A 21523-nucleotide genomic window follows, 5' to 3' on the forward strand; every position below is an offset into this window, starting at 1 on the left:
GTTTCCAGCTGTTGGATCTGAGGATATGAGGATGTGAGGATGTGGACTTCGTTGCGTTATCGCTTCACAAATTAACAATCAGCGGCAATAAATGTTTGCGTTTGTTTATGGCGGCCATTGAGATGAGGCACACAGCACCTTAGTTGAAGTCTGAAAGAGCCCGAACCACAGTGTGAACTTACACGGTTTATGGAGCAGGAAACAATGGTAGGTAGGAAGTCAGTGTGCTCAACTTATCTTGGGCTCGGCGCTTCTTCGACTCTTTATTTTCATCTGTGTTTAACAAATTCAATTAAGCATTTTAATATCTCTCTGAGCAAGTAGGTGTTACAGGGTGTTGCACCAAGGCGACACTGAAATATTAACTTGATTTAATTTATGAATTCCGCAAACTCCTTCAGTTCCAATAACTTAAATCGAATATCTTTCGGACTGCCTTTGGCGTGCCGAAGATTTAATGGTCTCAATAGCTAGATTAATTACAATCTGATCTTTTATATAGGGCATCGGTATTGAGATCCAAAAATATATGAATTATCATACAAAATAAATGAAATTCGACAAGATCTATACTAATTTAATAATAGTAAATAAATATTTTTATTTAATTTTCTCTTATAAATATATATATAAATATTTATTTGAAAATAAAAGACATAACATCTTGTCCTATTTTTTTTTAAATATTTATGAGCGAAGATGCATATTTGAAGTTTGAAATGGTCTTCTACTCAGAATTATGTTTTTGATTCAAGAAAATTATACTTATTTTTAAATACGAGTACAATTTGTACTTTAGAAATCTTAGTACGAAACGATCTGTAAATTTTAAATACGAAATTATTTATAAATCAAACCCATTAAATTCTGGAAAAGCAAATTACATAAAATATCTTAAACATTAAATCAAAAAACATAGATTATTGAAATTATTTTTAAGCAATTCGAAACGAATAGAGACGTAATTAATCTTTTTAAGAAAGTGTCATATTATGACTTGGTTAGAGGTTGTTCTGAAGGTGAGGTTATCCTAGTAACTGAAACTGCCAAGTGGGTCAAAGTGGCTTAACTTCTGGTGACACTATTGTGGTTTCCCCCTTGGGGTATCTAGAAATTGTATGGGGGTTGTTCAGCAACTAGCAGGATTTTATTGCCCTTCCTCAAGGGCATTCAAAAGGCAAAATCAGAAATTGAGAAACAGAAATCAGGAATCAGGAATCGAAAAAAGAGGTGTAACTTCAGTTCATTCGTTTCTTGGCCAACTGCAATTACTCGAATTTGCAGGCAACATTAGTTATTTTTTTTTGTGCATGCTTTCGACACATCTTTTTGGGTGCTTCGATTTTGTTTGTGTCTTCTGCATCTTCCACTTGTGATTTCTGCTGGCTTTCAATCAGCAATTTTGGCGTTTTTTGTTGCATTTCGCTTTTGTTATGGCCCTTAATCAATAACTGTGTGGCAGAGTCGGACTGTCAGACAGACGGACGGACAGACGGACAGACAGACAGAATGTCGTGGCAGCTCATCAACATCTTACAATGTTGCAGTTTTATTGCCACCGGACGGCAACATCGGCGGCACACACAAAGTATTATTATGCCTTCCTTGTTCACCTCTTTTGGATTGAGTTTAATTTTCAGTGTTTTTTTTTTGCAGTTCATTGCATGCTTTTTTAGCTGCAGGATGCAGCTTGAGGCCAGGCAGATAAAAACGGGGGCTAAGGAAATTGAGGGGAGGGGGGGAGGACAAATCAAAAGTACTGAGTGACGTTCGATTGCTGTTGTTGGCAGCACGCGTTTGATTTATGGCCAAGTAGCTCATTGGTAGCAGAGATCGCCCATAAACACTCAAATCAACTAATCGCAGTGATTTTTCAGCATTGTCTTCATTTTTTTTTCAAGTCAAGTTTTGCATAAGTCAACTAATAATCAGCATAATTCATTATTTATGTGAGCGAAACGCCGAGACAAGTCGAGACAAGCCGCTATTCGAGCTGACTAAACACAGATCGTTAGATCTTTGTCTACTCGTATCTTCCATCATCGTCAGGCAACTCGTCAACTCGACAAAGTGCCAACAACATTCAACGGACAACACACAACAAGTTGCGAACAAAGCCAGCCAATGACTGTTTAAAATTCAAGCGGCCCATAGAAAACCGAAAAAAAATAATCTAAATAAAACCAAAAACAATCACTGAAAGCTAAGAGGCTGTGAGATACCCTATAAAATAATGCATCTTAAATGTTGCAAATTTAATGTTCTGTAAATCTCGAGTAACTTAAAATTAACAGCGCTTACGAAACAAAATTTAGTTGAATTCAAAACATTTATTAAGATTTTTGAACAAAATATAACATTTATTTTACTTAATTAAAAGCATTTTAAAATTGAATATATTTATTGTTTTCAACAATATTTACAAACTTTCATTGTTTTGCTAAGATTTGAATTATATTGATGCAATTTTTGTTACTCAGAAAATATGTACGAAAAAATTAAAATTATTTTAACTTAATTAAAATTTCTTTAATCTTAACAAAAAATTTTTTGAAAAATACATTTTATTTTTTTTGTTGAGAAAAATGTATCTCAATTTAATGCAAATTAAAGTATTATTCTTATTTGCTTAAATAAGTAATATTTATTTACAAAATATAACATCTAATTGCACTTCAACAATATGCAAAATGCTTATCAGCTACTAAGACATAATTATAATAAAACAGAGATGTTACAAACGTTTTCAGATGTCTATACCACCCGTTTAGTCAACATTTTGCGGATGAATAGAAACTAAACCTAAATACTTGTATTTCTTGTATATCTATCTATAAGTATGGACTTAGGTTATTGGTTTTTGGTCTTTAGTTTTCAGGTATCATTTTAGCATTAACTTCTTTTCACGCGCACATACATACACATACACACACAAACATACAGTTTGTGGGCACGTTATAAAAATGATTGACAATTTAATTTCCAAGTCCGCAGCGGCTGTGGAGGATTTATGAAATATTTTTTTGATATTTTGTTTGTTCTTTTGTTATTTTGTTATTATTATGATTATTGTCGCTGTTGTTGTTGGCTTATAGAAAATATGCAAATACGTACACATGTTAATAGTTGAGCCAAGTGTGAGTTTTGCTATTGGGAGTGCGCCATCATCATCATCATCATTATCGGGCCAAATATCGAAAATCGCTTTGGTATTTTGGCTGTCTCGGCGGTTTGATGGGCCAACAATGGAACCCAAGCCGGCAATCAGCGGATGAATAAAATCTTGAGCAACCCACACGCTGCGGAATTTTCGAATTTTCGAATTTGCTGAAATGTGGCAGCGAGTGGTCAGATTTCGATTTGAGAGAATGTGAATGCGAATGCGAATGTGAATGCGAGCTGCATGTGGAACAAGGCGGAAGCAGCAGCAGAAATCGCTGAACAAATCTGCAGAATCAGTTAAAAGGGAACCACGAGGAGCGTCCCAAAAAAACAACAACAGCAACTTGAGACCATGACGACAACGACAAATAAGCAGAAGGCGTAGATGAGAGCACACTGGAGAAGCAAGAGGAGACGAAAAGAGATGGCAGAAGAGAGTCTACCAAAGAGTTGAGCTGAGCTGTGGCAACTTCAAGATGCACGTATGCAGATTGCCGGCCATTCCAACTGGGTAACTGGTAACTGGCTAAAATCTAAGGCTAAAACTTCGACTCAGCCACAATCATTGGCCAAGGCATTGGCAGGGATTTGGGCCTTAAGACGTGACTCTACACTCAACAAATTCATAGCCTAATCGCCTTTAAAAAGTCAATTCTCATCCTTAAATTAAGTAAATAAATATGGAGAAATAACTCTTTTTAAATCATTTCAAATTCAGAAGGTATTTTTTTAGACAGCATTTTAATAATCCCAAAGCAATGTGAACCGAATGGAAATTTAGTTTAAACACAATTCCTTAGAATGTTAGAACGCTAAATATTTAACTATCGTTTTCTAAATACTTTTTCACGTAATACTTTTTTACAGGTTTTTGTTTTGTTTATTTTATATGTAGCTTACTTAATTTCAAGGAACTTTATTTTTATTTACTTGATCATTTTAAGACATTCTTTGTCGAAAACAAATTTCCTGAGTGTACATGGGATTTGCCTTTTGCCTTTGTTGGCTTCTCTTTTTATTTGTCTCTGAAATCTTGTATGCTTAAAAGTAAAAATAATTAACTAATTAAAATTTTGAGCTCGCTTGTTGTTGGTGGAACTCCTTGGAGCTCCTCATGCGGCGCTATAAACAGGCAGCAACAACTGAGGAAGCCAGCAGACATTAGGGCCAAATAAGCTGCCAACTTTCAGCATTTTTTCGGACTTTTTTTTGTGGTAAATACTTTGACTTTGGCAGCAAGAGGACTTTGAGTTCGACTTCGACTTCGAGTTCGACTTGGAGCCGACAACGATATGCAAAAGCTATCAACGGTGCATCTGCAAGGCAGGCAACCAAGTTTGTGTTCAAAGTCTTTCGTATTTCGTCTTCGAGGTACTTGTTGTTGCTGCCTTTTGTGTGTGGCTTGGATCGAGGACTGTGTGGCTATGGATGTTGCTGTTGCTGTGGCTGTGGCTTGTAAGCTGTTGATATGCTCATTTAGAATCGCACGTTTTTCAGCAGAAGTTGTTAAGAACAACCAGAAGACTGAGAGCTTCAAGAAGGGTGAGGGGGCAATGTCCAGGTAACGACAACGACTCCTCAAAACCTGCGTTGATTGCTACTCGGTATGCAAATGCCGCCACACACACACACACACACATCGATAAAAACCAACACACACTCAAACACACACACACACGCACGTGGCTTGACCTCCAACACCAATTGGCAAACTAGCCGAGAGGAAGAAGCAGATGATGAGAGTTTGACAGTTCATCGAGTCTGAACAGAGACGTAGACGAGTTGCCCATCAATCAACGCACTTTCAGTTTTTTAACCGCCTATTTAGACCCTGTGCCAAAAATTCAAAGGGGTACTTGAGCTAGTAAAAAGAATGAAATATAAGATAAACAATTATACAATTCACATCTCTAATTTTGTATTTAAATTTTAGCAGGTCAATTCGACAAAAATTATTTTTCTTTTTAGAACTTGTTTTAAAAGCCATAGGCAAGCATATTAAATAAAGAAATAACATGAAAATCTATAAAAATAATGTATATTCCTTGCACCATACAATTTTTAAGTTTTTGCCGTTGTCAATCAACTTTCTTGACTAACTGTATGTAGGCTGTCCGCAAGTCTACCTGCAGTAGCCGTTGATTATCAGAAAAAAAGTTTTTCCTTATTAGTATTTGGTAAATTTTAGTTTAGACTTGCTCTCAATTTTATAAATAGGTTTAATAAAATCAGAAAGTATTTCTCCATAATTTAGGGACAATCTGCTCAAAGTTAAATAGTTTGTTTTTAATCATAGGGTGTGTTTGTTTATACTAATAATTTTTACAAAATAAATACAGGGTCGGTCAAAGTCGAACTCTCTCGTTTATAGCCATTCCTATAAGTTTCCTTTACTTTTATTTTGACCGATTGCTAATGGCAGCTAAGAACATTTTAGTTGCTACCAAAGTGCTAGGCGGGCATTGATTTTAGCCGACCACAAAGAGAGAGAGAGGGTGCGACAGAGGGGTAGATAGAGAGGGCAGAGAGAAGTGGTCAAGTCAAGCTAATGGACAACGAGACGAGTTAATTGCTTGAGCTGCGCACACTTGACACCGCCATCCACAAGCGGACTCAACTTCAACTTCAACTTCAGCATCAGCTTCAGCTTCATCTTCATTTTCAAAAGAAGCTATTTTGGCCAACATAACTGAAATTGACGGCCAAGTCAAGTCAAAAAGAAGGTTCTTTCCCAATGCAGAGTGGAATGGGTGGAAACTCTGGGCAACCTTCCAAAGTGCCAGCTTCATTTTTTTTTCTGCTTGCCTGCCTGTCTTTCACTCCAAAGAGAGACAGAGTGAGAGAGAGAGCCTGCAAGTTGCAACCGCAAGTGGCAAGTGGAGAGTGGCGAGTGGAGAGTGGCGGCTATGCAAATGCAGTAGCCAATGCCCTCGGGTTGTTGTGATGTGCGCGCGCGCGCAGCCAATAGTCCGTCCGTCTGTCCGTCTGTCCATCTGTCCGCCTGTCCGTCTGTCCAGCAGTCCAAGTCTAAGTTCGAGTCACAGAGTCCATCGTCCTAACAGCACTTGAGTGTGTGTGTGTGTGTGTGATTGTGTGTGTGTATGCGCTTTAATTGCACGTTTAAAGGCAGCCACAGAAGCGGCATTTACTAAATATGGTCACAGCAGAAGAAGAGACAGCAGCAGGGACTGAGACTGAGACAGAGATACTGACGGAGACTAAGGAACACTCTTTAAAATTGTACTCTTAAGTCGCCTTAAAATTTAAAAAATCCTGCTAGTTTTATTGTTATATAATATATAATTTTAAAAAGTATCTTTTTGAATGATTTTCGAATTGTTAAAATTTTAAAAGGTTCTTCTAAACTCTTAGGCCACAAGCTCTAAATTATCCTAATTATAACCACGTTTTTCTTAATTTAAATTTTATAGTAACGTTCTTAAATATGTCAAAGAAAAATAAAAAATAAAACCCTAAAAATGCTATAAAATATCGATTTTCCTTAATCCAATTTCATTGAAATACGATTTTATTTGATGTGAAAAATAAATTTTCTTAGTGCTGAATTTGAGACTGATTTAAAAGACACAACTTAAGTTCGATTTCGATTGCGAGTCAAAGGCCACAATGTTGCACGCGTCTGAATCAGAGTCTCATTCGCAGTCTGTTGTCGCGTTTGGGCCGCAAATTGATGCACATTTGATGTGTGATGACGACGTCCCAAAACGATGACGATGACGCAGTTTTCGGTCAGTGGCAATGCAAAATTCAAGTGCGAGTGCAACATCAAGAGTGACAGAGAGCGATAGAGAGAGAGGGGATCACTTCTTTCAGCCGTTTCTGCCTCAGTCTTGGCCTGGCTATCAGTTAAGGTTTATTGATGTTTTGATTGTGATCAGCGCTTGTGGCTATTGTGGTTGTTGTCTGTTGCTTGTTGCTTGTTGGTTTCTTCATGGTGTTTGTTATGGCTGCCTCTTCATGTTGTTGTCGTTATTATAACTCTTGTTGTTGTTTTTGTTGCCCTGTTTTCCCGATTTGCGTTGCAGGAAACGCACTAAAAACTGTTCAACTTTGCGATTATCTGGCGATTTTTAACCATACAAAATTGTGTCAAAAATTATGTTGTTGCAACGTGTGGCAATGTGTGACGCAGCTCTTATCTCAGCTGCCGCTTAGGGCAGTGACAGGGATAGGGGCAAGGCAGGGGCAGGGGGGCACAACTTAATTAATATATTAAGCGGTTTAAATATCAGATGCCATTCGTTGGTAGCACAAATGGTAGCACACAACCATCGCATATATTAGGCACCCCGCAAACACACACACACAAAGAGACACACACACACACACAGAGACACACTCAATAGGCTATCCATGTGGTGGCAACTCCATGCCGCTTGTTGTTTGCTATGATACGAAAGACAAGTACGAGTTCGAATACGACTACGAATACACAGCAAAAAATGAGAGATTTCGAGATAAAATCTTGTATTTTTTATTTATTTATTTTTTGTAAATAAAGAAAATATAATATAAATTTTGAGCAATGTGAAAAGTTCTGGAATCTTAAATTCCTAAAAGCAAATACGAAGTATTGAATTTTAGTACGGTTTTTTATTTAATTGAAATCCTCCTAATACTTAAAAAAATATTAGAACCATTAGATATTGATTTGATTTTCCCCAGAAAAAAAACAAATGAATAAAAATAAATTTTTTAAGATTATTATTAAAATAATTTGTTTATTTGAATTCTGAGTAATTACTAATTGATACTCAAATTGTCAAAATTAAACAATAATATCCTACATACATGCTTAAAACAATGCATTTCAAAATGAGGAATTTTAAGACTTGAACTCTAAAATAATTATTTTTTTTTGTTCTGTGTACAAATATCGAATCGAAGCCGAAAACCGGCTGTGGTTCAACTTGGCGCTGCGTCTGCGCCATGATTTTCCAACCATTTTGTCTCACACACACACACACATGCGCCACAATGAGAGAGAGAATAGGAGAGGGAGAGAGAGAGAGCAGCATAAACAATTCGTTAAAGCGCTGAATTTCTGAATGGCAAGCGCTGAATTTGCCGACATAAACATGCAACAAGTGAGGTGAATTTGACTCTCTCTCTGCGTCTCTCTTGCTCTCTCTCTCTCTCTTTGCTGCTATGCGGCAGCTGCGCGCGTTTCTCTCAGTGCTGTGGCATTTATGGAATGTGAGCGCACAAAAATGCGTTAAAGGTGTTTATAAAATTAAAATTGTGCAAAACAAGTTGCGTATAGCGCGTGAGAGAGACTCGCACAGAGAGAGAAAATGGGAGAGAGAGTGGGAGAGCAGCTCGAGAGAGAGAGAGCTGTTGTGGTATGGAGTGCGCCAGCATGTTTAGAAAAAAGTGAATTGATGCAAGAGACAAAGAAAATTGGTGCACACGCAGCCAAGAGTGGCAAGAGTGAGTTAAAAGAGAAGAGTGGAAAAGAGAGGGGGGAGAAGAGACCTGAACGTGGCTGCGTGGTTGTACGTCCACAAACCTGCCACTTGCACCCTCGGCACAAACCAGTTCAATGGCATTAGAGAAGCAGCCACATAACTTGCCAAATGGCCAAATGGATAAAATGGGCAAAATGGGCAGGCCCAGTTCGCATAACACTCCCTTCCCCTCCTCTTACCCCTTCACCCCTTACTGCTTGGTAATTGTGGGAGCCCCAAAATGAGATTTACGTAGATTAGCCAAACAATGCGAAATTACAACTACACCAACAACGAATGCAACTAATTTCAGCAACAACTTCAACTACGACTTCAACTCCAGCTGCCAATCTGTCGTGTAGCGTAGGGTAGAGGGGTAGGGAGGGTGGAGTGACTAACCAATCGCCAGTACACCGTCAAGGCAGCTGGTAACAACAACAACAACAACAGCAGCAGCAACATGTAATTGCATGTAATTTAGTGTGTAACTGCAACAGCAACAACAACACGCCAATAAAATTATGTTGTCTTAGAAAGCAACTCACTGCGGGGGAGGTAATCCCCTTCCCCCCACCCCTCTAGCCCAGCAGTGCCGCGCCCCCTTCCCTTTGTGTCGCTCGTTGTAATTTGCATAATGAGTTTTTAATTTTCGTTCGAATATTAATGCCACAAGTTTGTTGCCTAAGTCTTTTGTTATAAGTCGCAAGTTTGTTGCCTAAGTCATTCGTCTTGCCGGTCCGAATTAAAGTGTAATTTGGTCAGCCATTAGATGGCTCCGTCGAGGTCGGAGTCAGAGTTGGAGTCGGAGTCGGAGTCAGAATCGGATCCAGAGTCGGAGTCGGAGTCACAGACAGGCGGCATTTGATCGCCTCTAATTAAATAGCATTTCCGCTGCCGCTCAAAAAAAAATACAGCTGGCAAAATAGGTGTGGCCTAGATGGGAAAGGCAACTGTCTGCGTGTGCGACTGTTGGACTGACTCAGTTGGTCAGTCGTAGGGCAAGCGACTTGGATGAGAGTATTATCCATAAAATTGTAGCATTTAATTTGCCAATTCAAGAACTTTCCCTGAGAAATACTTTTGATTGTTTTTCTTTTCTTTTTTGGGGCAATCTTTCTTAGCAGATTTCATGCTGCTAGTTTTAAAATATAAATTAAAAGAAATAATATTTTGTATTTTAATTGAATGATAAAAATAAAACTCTTATTTTTCATGAATAAAATAGGAGATAAAAATTAAATTGCAAATTTTTGGTCGATATGAATAATATACATTTTTAATTTTTTACTTTATTTCAATTAATTTTTATAAATTTTTTTTTGGATTTTTCCATTTATATATATAATTTGATTCAGTTCTTATTTCCTTACAGGTTTAGTACTGCCCCATTTAATTAGCAATTTCAAGATCTTTGCTTGGGAAATTTGCTTGAATGTTTCTTTTTGGGGGTAAGTTTTTTGCAGATTTGCTGCTGCATATTTTTTGGCACTTCTGAAAAGGTTGTAGAACCCATCAGCCATTGAAATGAAAGTCGTTTGTCTGCTGAAGCTGATGAAGCTGCAATTATCCTCAATGATGATGGCAAATTCCATTCGCAGCTGCTGAAACAGTCTACCAATCGATCGGGAGACTCGTCCCGCCCCACTCCCCGTCACACTCACCACCTCGCCCACGTGCAGTGCCAAAAGTCGAGCAAACAATGACGAGCAGCTGAAAAGTATTTTCTGTTCTCACTCATGACTTGGACTTGGACGCAGTTCAGTTATTTGCTGGCTTGGTCACACCAAACTGGCCTGATATTCAGGTTTGTTTTAGTCAAATATTTGGCTTTTTGTTTCAGAATTGTTCAGTTTATTGTTTGTTTGGGCCCTGCCCTGACTGCCTGACTGTCCGACTGCCTGGCTTATATATTAAATATATTACCAAGTTTTATTTTTTTTTATTTTCTTCATAAAAAATGCTGTCTTCGCTGAACCAAAGTTCGTTTTGGCCCTTTAGGCAGACTGCTTGTTTCCCTTTTTTTTATGATATTCCAAATTCCGATTTGCGTTTTTTTTCGAGGGTTTTATTGTCTTCAGAACCACAGATTGGCTTCAATATGAAAAAGAAGAAACCCGAGCACAATTCTCAGGTTTTGTGTGTGTGTGCACCAAATTTAGTTTTGATTTTTTTCCCTTTTTGTTAGTGACCGCCGCTTTTATGATTATTGAGCCCTCGCACTCGCACAGATCCCAGCAGATCTCATCTTATTCATCTATCTCTTTCTCAAAACTCTAGATGTATATCTCATGTTCATTTCACATATTTTTTTTTTTTCTGTTTTATTTTTAGGTTTTCGCTTTTTTTTTTTGCGTGAGCCAATTATGCGTTTTGTATTTCGTATTTCAGATATCTTTCGTCTGTGGTTTCAAGGCAATTGGCAGACGGAAAGGGGAGAGTTGAAGTTGAAGGGGATAAAGAGTCGTAGCTGCTTTTCTTTCATTGTAATTAAGGAAACGTGACTTTTTTCAGATTTCATCGAATCAAATTTGTTGCCAGAATTGGCGTTGTTATTTCTAGTTGTTGTTGTGTTTTTGAGCTATCAAAGCCTTTAATTTCGTTCATCTCACGTTGCCATTTTGATGAGATTTGATTTGATTTGATTTGCGGAAATGTCTACAAGAGTACAGTAATTGGTAGCAGGTAATCTTAACAGGAAATACCCTAAGAAATATATATAAAACAGTATTGAATTCATTCTTTAGTTGACACTAAATTCGACACTCGACTTGCAGACAGAAAATAAATGGGAAATAATGAAAATGCTTTATTAGACTCTCCTATTTATAAATTGATTGTTGCCATCTAAGTGTTCTTTTTTGTTGGATTTGTGTACAACATTGCGTTGAGTTGAAACTCGTGTTATTAAATTGCTGGGAAGTTCGGAGTCTCAGCAACCTTTTCAGTTTTTTTTCTGCTATTTATTTCCGAGCACAGCGAGACACAAGAGACAAGAGAGGTCACATTTGATAGTCCGAACAAAATCTTGTCGACGTTTCAACTTCATCTGTGTGTGTGTGTGTGTGTGTGTGTGTGTGTGTGTAAGAGTGTGTGTGAAAAAAATGGGTGATAGAAAGACTCAGAGAGACTGAGAGCCGACCAACAACAGCGAACAAAATGCCTTCGTTAAGCGCTAGAAACGGTTTTAGGCCCCATTTCATGTGGTTGTTGTTGCTGTGCCTAGGTTGTTGTTGTTGTTGCAGTTGTTTCTTTTTGGTTGCCCATTTGTTTTGTGAGCGGGGAAAAATGTTATAAAAATGTAATTACCCGATGATGAATGGATTAACTACAAAAGAGTGAGAAGCCTGCATTGCTTCGGGTGCGGATGCCAACATGGGAAGGAGAGGGAAGGGGTTGAGGGAGGCAGACAGAACTGAAACGGTTTTGGAATTTGACTGCCTAAGCACAGTTAACAAGGAGCAAATGACATAAGCTTCGTACCGAACGTGATATACCCTACATTTCTCATATTATATCTGAGATTTCGGTTAATCTGATTTTAAATCGCTTGCAGATCGAAATTTTTCAGCAAAATTTATTCACACATAAACCAAGCAAAAGAATTCAAATATTGTAAAAATGTCAGCCTTCTAGCTCTTACCGTTTCGGCTCTGCGTTGATTGGAGTATTCTTCTTTAGTTGGAATAAAGAATTTAACTATATATAAAAAAGTTGCTTATACATATGTACTTCGCTTTCTTCTCCATTATCACTGAAGATTTTTAAAAGTATAATTTGCATTCCAGTTCTATGCCCTTTCTACAAGTGAAAATACCTTTAGCCTGAGGCAGAGTATGGGTGTAACAAGCTGTGGCACAAATGTCTTTGAGGCAAGTAGCCGAAACGTCGCAATTCCCTACGGATGTCGATGTCTGACTGATCGGACTGAAACTATTACTGGAGACGCAGACGAAGACGAAGACTGGAGAGGGGAACAGAAGACGCGGGAGAGAAGACGGAGACTGGGTAATTGATGCATGAGATTAGTTTGGGTTTCAAGTACGTAGAAAATCCATAAGTGACGCTCGTTGTGTGATTCGAGTCACTTGACGAGGCCAAAATGGGTCAGCTAAAAGCCAAGATAGATATGTAGATAGATAAATAGATACACTAAGAAATATTTGATCATATTAGAAATATGTTTTATACTTAATGCGCGAGTTATCATGCTAATTTAAAAGAACATTAATCAATTGATTTATATTACGAAATTTATAAATACTCGTATTTCAAAACTGAATATGGAAAAGATTCTAAATAATTTTACAAAATTTAGCTTTTCTTTTCTAAATTTGCTAATAGAAAATGTTGGTTCCCATTATTAGAAAAACCTTAAAGGTGCGAAATTGTATTATTTTATTAAAATTAGCAAAAATTGACTTCGAGGACACAGGTATTTTTAAAGATAACTTGAAAAAATGTTTGTCATATTAAAAGAAAATCTCAAATAATATATAGATTTGAAAATATCCGTTTTGTTTTGCTGGAATCACTATAATATCTTTATTTTAAAGAAATGCTATTATTTAACTTAGAGTTAAGTGTGGTTTTTTTGAGTGTAGACACAGTCATATGTCAGTTTGAAGAAGGGGGAGAGAACTAATGACTCACCTTGAGTATACACCTGCCCACGGCTTCGTTCTCGGCGACGGATACGTTGTAGAAGCTCTGGTCGAAGATTGGTTCGTTGTCGTTGACGTCGTGGATGGTGACGAGCACGGTGGCCGTTGAGGAGAGCGCCGGTTGTCCGCCATCCCTGGCGATCACCGTGAGTTGAGGCACCGGCTCCGTTTCGCAATCGATGTGGGATCGCGTGGTGATCAGACCCGTCTGCCCATCGATCTGGAACCAGTTCGCATGCGTGTCTGGAGTATCGGCCAGAGCATAGCTGAGAGCCGCATTGTTGCCCTCGTCACGATCCCGGGCCATCACCTGGAGCACCGAGGTGCCGGGATCGGCGACCTCCATGACATTGGCGTGATAGACTTCCTGCTCGAACTCGGGAGCATTGTCATTGACGTCCGTGATGCGCAGAAAGATCGACTTGGTGGCATGCAACGGCGGCGTGCCTTTGTCTGTGGCAACCACACTCAGGGTGTAGTTCGAGGTGGACTCCCTGTCCAGGGGAAGATTCACAATGACCAAGTAAATGCTGTTGTCACGCGTGGTCAAGGCAAAGTGTCCATCGCCTCCATTCAGCGAGACATTCACATTGGCGTACTCCGTCTTCGAGTCCGGATCATGAACGGAGATGCGGGCAACAAATTCGCCGGGCTGTGCCGACTCCGAGATCTTTGGAGAGGCATCTTCGCTGAGAAAGATGACATTGATCGTTGGCTGATTGTCATTGACGTCTGTCACACGTATCGAGACAAAAGCCGTCGTTTCCAGCGGCTGTTCCCCATGATCCTTGGCCACCACAACGAGCTCATGGAGTTCCTTGGTCTCAAAATCCAAAGGTTTATTAATGTAGATAGCGCCTGTCTTTGCATCGATGCGAAACATTTGTTCCTTATCACTCTGCCTTCTATTTATGGCGTATTCCACAAGTCCGTTCTCATCCGCATCCGTATCTGAAGCATACACCTGGAGTTGGGAAATAAATTTGTGTCAGAAAAACATTTTAAATATACATCAATGTAGATCAATGCATCTATGCTTGCTCGATATTTTCATATCTATTAGTTTCTTAATAAAAATCAGCTTGTTTTAAAAAAATTGTTAGAAATATTTTTCTATATATTCTCAATATTCACAAAAAAAATTAAATCAATTAATATCTAATTTGGATTAATCTTTAAGAGTTAATTTTAAAATATTTGATTGTCTTTTCGGTTTTAATATATTTTTTTAAGCAGCTTACTATATAATTGTAAGTAAAAAAATTCCATTTCTAATTTTATCATATATGATAATAATTTCTTGTCGCGTTTTTGTAGTAAAAATTAAGCAATTGAAATGGAAAAAATATTTTTCATATCGAAATGATACATTTAAAAGTATTCTGAATGAAGCAAGATCATTACATCGATTTTAAAAATACATTAGATTTTTTTTTTTATTTATTTGAATATTATTTACCTGCAGCACACTTGTTCCCACGGTGGCATTCTCCGGAACTGTGGCAAAGTAGCGACTCTGATTGAAGATCGGCTGATTGTCATTGACATCCTGTATGGTAATGTTGACAGTCATGAGTCCGCGCAGAGGAGGAGTTCCCCCATCCAAGGCCTCTATCAGCAAGCTATAGGCGGGCGTGGTCTCCCGATCGAGAAAGCCGCTGATCTGCAGATCGAGATACAGGACGCCATCTCGTTCGCGGTGCGAGGAGAGCCGAAAGGCGTCATTGACATTGCCGGAGACAATGTTGTAGCGCTGTGTGTTGTACGGCTCCAGGTCGAGATCGCGGGCAGGGAGCAGGGTACGCTTCACCTCGCGTGGCGTGTTCTCCGGGAACTCGATGTGCATGGAGGATTGCGGAAAGGTGGGCGCATTGTCATTCTCATCCCTGACTGTGACCACAACGCGCACATTGAGTCCACTCAGGGGAATGGCCACCAGGCTGTATGAGGCTCTCGTCTCCCTGTCCAGCGGCACCTTGGTGCGAATCTCTCCCGTGGTCCGATCGATGGCCAGATCCGTTTCCACGCCCGCCTCGGCCACAATAATGTAAGGTGGCCCACTGTCGATGCTGTCAAAGTCACCGATGAAACCGATTTGATGATTGACGGCCACGCCCTCAAGCACCTCCAGACTGCGCTCTCTCTCCCGCTCCTTGTCCACGCCCCCCGCTGCCGCCCAGTTGCTGGACAGGATGCAGGCGACTAGAAGCATCCAAAAGAAGCTGCAATTGATGGCGGGAAATTTGAAACTTGCACTTCGTCTTGAATTGCGTCGCCGACATCTGTGAAACATTGTGTAATCTCTTCGGGGCGTACTGGGTGTGGGCGTGGCTTGCTTATTGTTTTTGTTGTAGCTCACAGAGCTTGTTGTTGTTGTTGCTGCTGCTGTTTCCTGATGCATCTTGGCGTGTCTCTTGTGTTTGTTGTCTCTGTCTCTGTTTGAATCTCTCAATCTTCTGTTTTTGGTTTCCCTCGCGTTGTTTGCGTGCTAAAAACCCAACATGGCGCTATTCTGATGTCGCCGACTGTGATTGCCCTTCGCTAGGGTTGCCGCTTCCTCCAGCAGCGGCCATTTTACGAGCTACAATTGAGAATCAAAGAACGAGAAACGAGAATTAGATAATGCTAATATCAGTGACCATACCAAAGTTTTATATCAATCAAATTTAATAACTATTTCTTACTTTACTCAATATAAAATTACAAATAATTTTAATATTAATTTTTGTCATATACATCAGTAAAATTTATTTATATTTTAAATCTGTCTAATAATAATTTGTATGTTTATTTTATCAGTCTTTTATAAGAGTCATTAAATAAAAATTAAAAAAAGTCTCCAAAGATTTTTATTCATTAAAAAAATGAAAGATGTTTAATTACATTAAATTGTATAATTCAATTTAGATGACGTTAAATAAATAAATTAATTAATAAATTTTCCCCCTTTTCTTTTTTCCCTACTTAAAACCCTTTTTAAGGATTTATAAATGTGCACAAGTAATACCAATATAATAATTGCTTATTTAATACTTAATCAGCTACAGAAATGTTAACAGAGTATAAATGTCAGTCATATATTATATTATATTTTTATTCTTGGAATTTTATAATTTCTTAGAATTTTTTAATTAAATAAAAACTGAAAGCTTTATCAAACAGGAAGTGGGTGCTAAGGCCGAGAATAAAAATATATATACAGATTTAATTAAACCTAAGTTCGTGGAATGCTTTACCGATATGACATATACAACCAAAAATTTTATTATCAAAGAATAAGTTGTGGGAGCTGTCGCTGCATAATACTGATAAGAGTAAGAATATAAATAAGTAGTATGTTTAATGTACATATGCATATTATATGTGATTAAGATTGCCGTTTAAATTTTTTTTTTTCAACTGGTCAAGTTACATTTTACCTCAGTCAGTCCTCTCAGGCATTTGGTAAAGTGCAGTCGCAAAATGTTCCCGAAAATAATAAGCATAATAGCAGTAATAATTTCAATTATAATTCTCTCTGATTCTGTTCGAATTCGCGACAATAATGACACAAGCGTATTTCTTGCGATTAGTTCCCAGCTAAGTCAATTGAAGTGAGTTTTCTAAGTTTCAATTCAACTTTAAACTCAAACAAATCTTAATTTCAGAGCGGAATTAGATCGACTGGTCGAAAGGCAAGACTTACAACACTTGAGAAACTATGCACGTAATTGTGCGGAAGCAACAATTCCTAATTCCAAGCCCAGCGGGATCTATGAGATTCTTATTCCCAGCTACAGTAAAAACCCATTTAAAGTGACCTGCGACGCAACGACTCATGGAGGCGGTTGGACTGTCATTTTAAATCGAATCGATGGAAGTGAGAACTTCTATCGAGACTGGAACACTTACAAAATGGGTTTTGGTGACTTGGATGGTGAGTTCTTCTTAGGATTGGACAAACTTCATGCGCTGACTGCAGAGCACAGTCAGCAATTGCTTGTGATTCTGGAGGATTTCGAGGGAACAGTTCACAACGTAACTTACGAGAGATTTGGAATCTCAGGCGAAGAGCAACAATATGGCTTAAATACGTTGAGCCAAGGCATTGGAACTATTGGCGATTCCTCGCATATCATCGGGGCATGAAGTTTACGACCTATGACCGCGATAATGATGTCAGTTCAGGTAGAAACTGCGCTGAATGTAAAACTGGCGCAGGTTGGTACCGAGATTGCACAACTGGGTATGTAATATTGATCATTGTTATTTAAAGATTTGCTACTAAACGTAAATTCCTACAGCAACTTGATGGGAACATATAATTCGACCACTTGCTACACTGGCGTCACTTGGGATCATTTTCGAGGTTGCATTTACTCCCTGAAGAGAGCCGTGATGATGATTCGCCCAAGAAAATAATGACTTAATCACTCATAAGTATATAAAAATAAGTTTTATCGCTGTATTTTTATTTAAAATAAACATTCATACTTAAAAATTCATATATTTCATTTACGTATAAGCAAATGAAATAAATTTGTGTCTATCTCTTTCTTTATCTTTTCTTTCTTTCTGTATTCTTGCTCTTGAGACACTATCGAAAAGATAGAAGTTTTTTTAAAATTTATTTAAGAAATTTGTTTTTATAACTAATTTACAAACATTAAAAAACTTTTAAGCGGTTGGTTGGTTGGTTGGTTTCTCTAACTCTTATATGAGTTTAAACGGACGAACAGACATTGTCACAAACACAACAGTCTGTGTATTCTTTTGGTACTGGGCTAAAATAATAAAAGTGGACAAATGCAAGTTCATAAGCGTGACTATAAAAACACTCATATAATCGCTGCCCACGCTGCCAGAGAGATGAGAGAGAGAAAAGGCGCTACTAAGACAGTCTATACTTGATCTTTAGACTGAAGACTCGAGTCTTGATAGATGACAACTAATAGACTGATAACTGCACTAACGCGCTTAGCACGTTTAATGCAGCTCATCAGAGCTTACGCATTGTGTTGGCATTTCATTGGCAGTCGCCAGTTGGCTTAGTTGGCCACTTGGCCAGGTTTCAACTGGTTGGACATTTGAAATTCAAATGGTAAACTAACGAGAGGGAATGCCGATGTTCTTTTAACAAAAATGAAGACAAAAGAAAAGAAGCTTCGCCAAGGTAAACGAAACTACCTGCGTTCAAAAACAAAAACACAAAAAAAAACAAAAAAAAGGTTCAAAGGCTAAAAGGGTCCGATCTCTGGGACGGCTGTCTCTCATGGTTAGAGCTCAAATATTGATGGCACACACACACTCACACACAAGCATATCAAAGTCGAACAAATAATTTCTAAACTGAAGTTTTTATGTTCTCGCTTTGGTTTGAATAGACTCTGTGAGAAAGAGAGGAAAAAGGGCAAAAGGGATAGAAAAATGTGAGTTGTGGCTGACCAGCAAATTCGTGGTCAACAATTTAGTTAACAAGACCATGACTAACACTTTTCTTCATTCGGCATTCGAGTGGCCAAAAACAACAACATTATAAAGAAAATAATAACAAAAACAATGCTCAACTGCGGCTGCTGCAATTTCAAAGATTTTTCTCGCGCGATAAGCAAAAAATCAAAAAAAAAAAAATAAAATAATAATAAGTCAAAAATAAAACAAGTAAAAATTAACGATAAAAAAGTCAACGACTTTGAGCTACCCTGTTGAAATTATATTTCTAATATATTTCATAGCTTAAGAGATTTTTCTATAAAATCATCAAAAAAGAAGAAAATAAATATATAATATTAAAAATATTAAATATTATCTTTACGTTATCTGTAAGGCAAACTTCCACTCTCTTTCATTTCTTTAATTACAGGGTATTACAATGATTGTTTCGTTTGTTTTAGCACAAAACAGTCAAATGGGGGAAATGCTTAAAGAACTTTGTGTTTTCATTTTTTTTGTGTATTTTCACATGGTATTTGGTTCGTGACGTTCTTTAGCGATAAGCATCTCGTTTTTTGAACACCCTGTGGAAAGTGCCAGCTCATCGGCAGATAATCAGAGGATCAGCAAAGCAATTAAAAGTGAATTAATGAAAGCCTAGAACCGCATGTCATAATATTGCATGCGATAAGAATTCTTTTGATCTCAATTATGTGACAAACTGTTGAAATAAATGCGAGCAGGAAGAATAGGAGGAGAAAAGGGTAATTGAAGAGAATAAGGATGGCTACCAGTAATAGTTAAATTTTTAAAGAGCAACGACATTTAAGACAAAAATTTATATATTTTCAATTAGATATATTCATAAATATTTGTATTTTCTATATTTATTTTAGATTAATTTAATTTTAAATCAAATATTGTATTTTAAGGTAATATTTTTTAATATGGTTTCATTATAAAATTGTATTTTGGTGAAACTTAATTGAGAAATTTTTTTATTTATTTATTTATTTACTGTATTCAATTTGATACATTTTTCGATGTCAATATCGTTAGGTTTTTGTCATCTCTAGAAGGGAAGGCGATTTGGCAAACGTGCCTCTAATAACTTTATAATGATGGCCGACCTGCTTGATGGACTTTCCTGGAAATGCAGGCACGACATGAAATGTAATTTAATAAACTGCAACTGCAACTTTAACTAGAAGTGCAACGTCCGATGAGGAAGGGGGACAAATGTTAGACATGAACCCCGGTTTGAGTCCCGGCAAGCCTGACACTTGACGGGTTATACGCAAATTACCTACTCTCAGGATTGGTTTCAGCTGCAGCTTCTGTTTCTCCTGCTGTTGCGGAAATGTCAGTTTGATTTGCAGATGTCATAAGTTTAGATGAACTGCTAATTCCCAAACACATTAGAAAGCGCCACAGAGAGAGTCAGAGAAAAAGAGAGAGAGGGAAAGAATGAGACAGAGAGAGCAATCTGGAAATCATTTGGCAGATGGGGCCAAAGACCGACCACCGAGTTGCCACTAAAGAAAACTCAGCTGGTTGCGTGTGCAACAGAAACTGAGATTGCACTTGAAAAAAATTGTATTACTCTTGCTTAAGGACTTTGTTTTTGCTTAAGAAAATATGATCATCATAAATATGTTTTTACAATTTATTAAGCACAATAAAAAATGTTGCAAAATATTGTTTCTGTCATGTGGAATTTTTTTATTATATAGGTCTGATTTGAAGATCCGTTTTTTTTAAATATAAGTGTGCAAATAACACTTGTAAGTAAGTGCTGTTGGTCATAGAATTTGGAACAAAATTTCATTTCTAGAAAATTGACTAGATCTGCTTAAGAAAAAGTTTTTTATTATACCAAAATAAATTATCTTCAAAATTTAAAAATTATTTATTAGTTTTTATAAAAAATTGCTATATAAATAATGGTGTTCTTTACAGATTTTAGAAAAATTGTTTTTATTTCAGACATAATTTTTGAAAATATAACATATTAAATTAATTTTACTTGAGAAGCTTAGGAGAAAATAAATATTCTGGCATATAGAAATACATTTCAATTGTTGTAAGTCTCAGTCAATTTTAATAAAATTATAATTATATAATAAATATAAATGCCGAATTTGGTATCTTTTTCTCTGGGTGTACAACTGTGCGGAAGATGTCAGGGAGATTGGAGAGCGGAGAATACAGAGAGGGAAGTGTGCACTCTGCCGCAGTCTAATATCAAATGACAAAGTTTGTAATTATATTGTAGTTTTGGCTCTGCTTTGATTTAACCAGGCCTATCACAGTCTCTGGCTGACTTGGGACATTAAAATTATTACTTTTCCTGGGAGTGTGTTTTGTACTTTAACGAGCGCAAAAGATCGTAAAGCCCGAAAAAAGTATACACTAAAAGATAGAGACAGAGACAGAAAACGGGAGGAAGAGGCGGTACCAGGCGAACGAGCAGCTGGAGCAACGTTAATAAAATCTACTTAATGGCAAATAAAAGTTACAACAAATATATAACCATAACTATACGAAAAGAATGAAACACATATAAAAAACAATAACGCAAACAGTATAAACTTTACGGCGCAACTAATTAGCCAAAAGGGAGCGGATTCAAGGGGGGGAAAATGGTAGGGGAATTGTATAGACTGGGAACTGGGAACTGAGACTGCTGTGCACAGCTCACATTTGTTTGGAGGCTACATTTGATATTAAATACACTCGATTAGAAAGGCGGAAAGCCTGAAGAATGCTAGAAAGGAGGTGCTAATCAGCCAAGCCAGACGACTCTCCATGGCGAATCAA

At 37.6% G+C, this 21523-nt stretch overlaps 2 protein-coding genes and 1 long non-coding RNA gene across 3 annotated transcripts in view; 2 read left to right on the forward strand and 1 right to left on the reverse strand.

The window, feature by feature from the left end:
* Window positions 1–21523, reverse strand: part of LOC117781404 (protein dachsous) — a 104501-nt gene that overhangs the window by 76073 nt on the left and 6905 nt on the right. Inside the window, exons 2-3 of the mRNA XM_034618157.1 lie at window positions 14751–15872; window positions 13281–14255 (exon numbers count right to left, since the gene is read on the reverse strand). Of these exons, the coding sequence (XP_034474048.1) occupies window positions 13281–14255; window positions 14751–15692 (1917 nt within the window). The 5' untranslated portion in view covers window positions 15693–15872. The remainder of the gene's footprint in view (window positions 1–13280; window positions 14256–14750; window positions 15873–21523) is intronic.
* On the forward strand, window positions 16754–17773 carry LOC117779649 (ficolin-1-like). Its single transcript, XM_034615912.1, has 3 exons — window positions 16754–16884; window positions 16939–17516; window positions 17575–17773. Exons 1-2 carry the CDS (start codon window positions 16754–16756, stop codon window positions 17417–17419), a joined length of 612 nt encoding a protein of 203 aa, XP_034471803.1. The 3' UTR covers window positions 17420–17516; window positions 17575–17773.
* Window positions 20847–21252, forward strand: LOC117781405. Its single transcript, XR_004617162.1, has 2 exons — window positions 20847–20959; window positions 21016–21252. It is a non-coding gene; the product is annotated as an uncharacterized LOC117781405 (long non-coding RNA).

This window comes from Drosophila innubila, assembly GCF_004354385.1.
Source record: "Drosophila innubila isolate TH190305 chromosome 2L unlocalized genomic scaffold, UK_Dinn_1.0 4_B_2L, whole genome shotgun sequence".
Taxonomy (NCBI): domain Eukaryota; kingdom Metazoa; phylum Arthropoda; class Insecta; order Diptera; family Drosophilidae; genus Drosophila; species Drosophila innubila.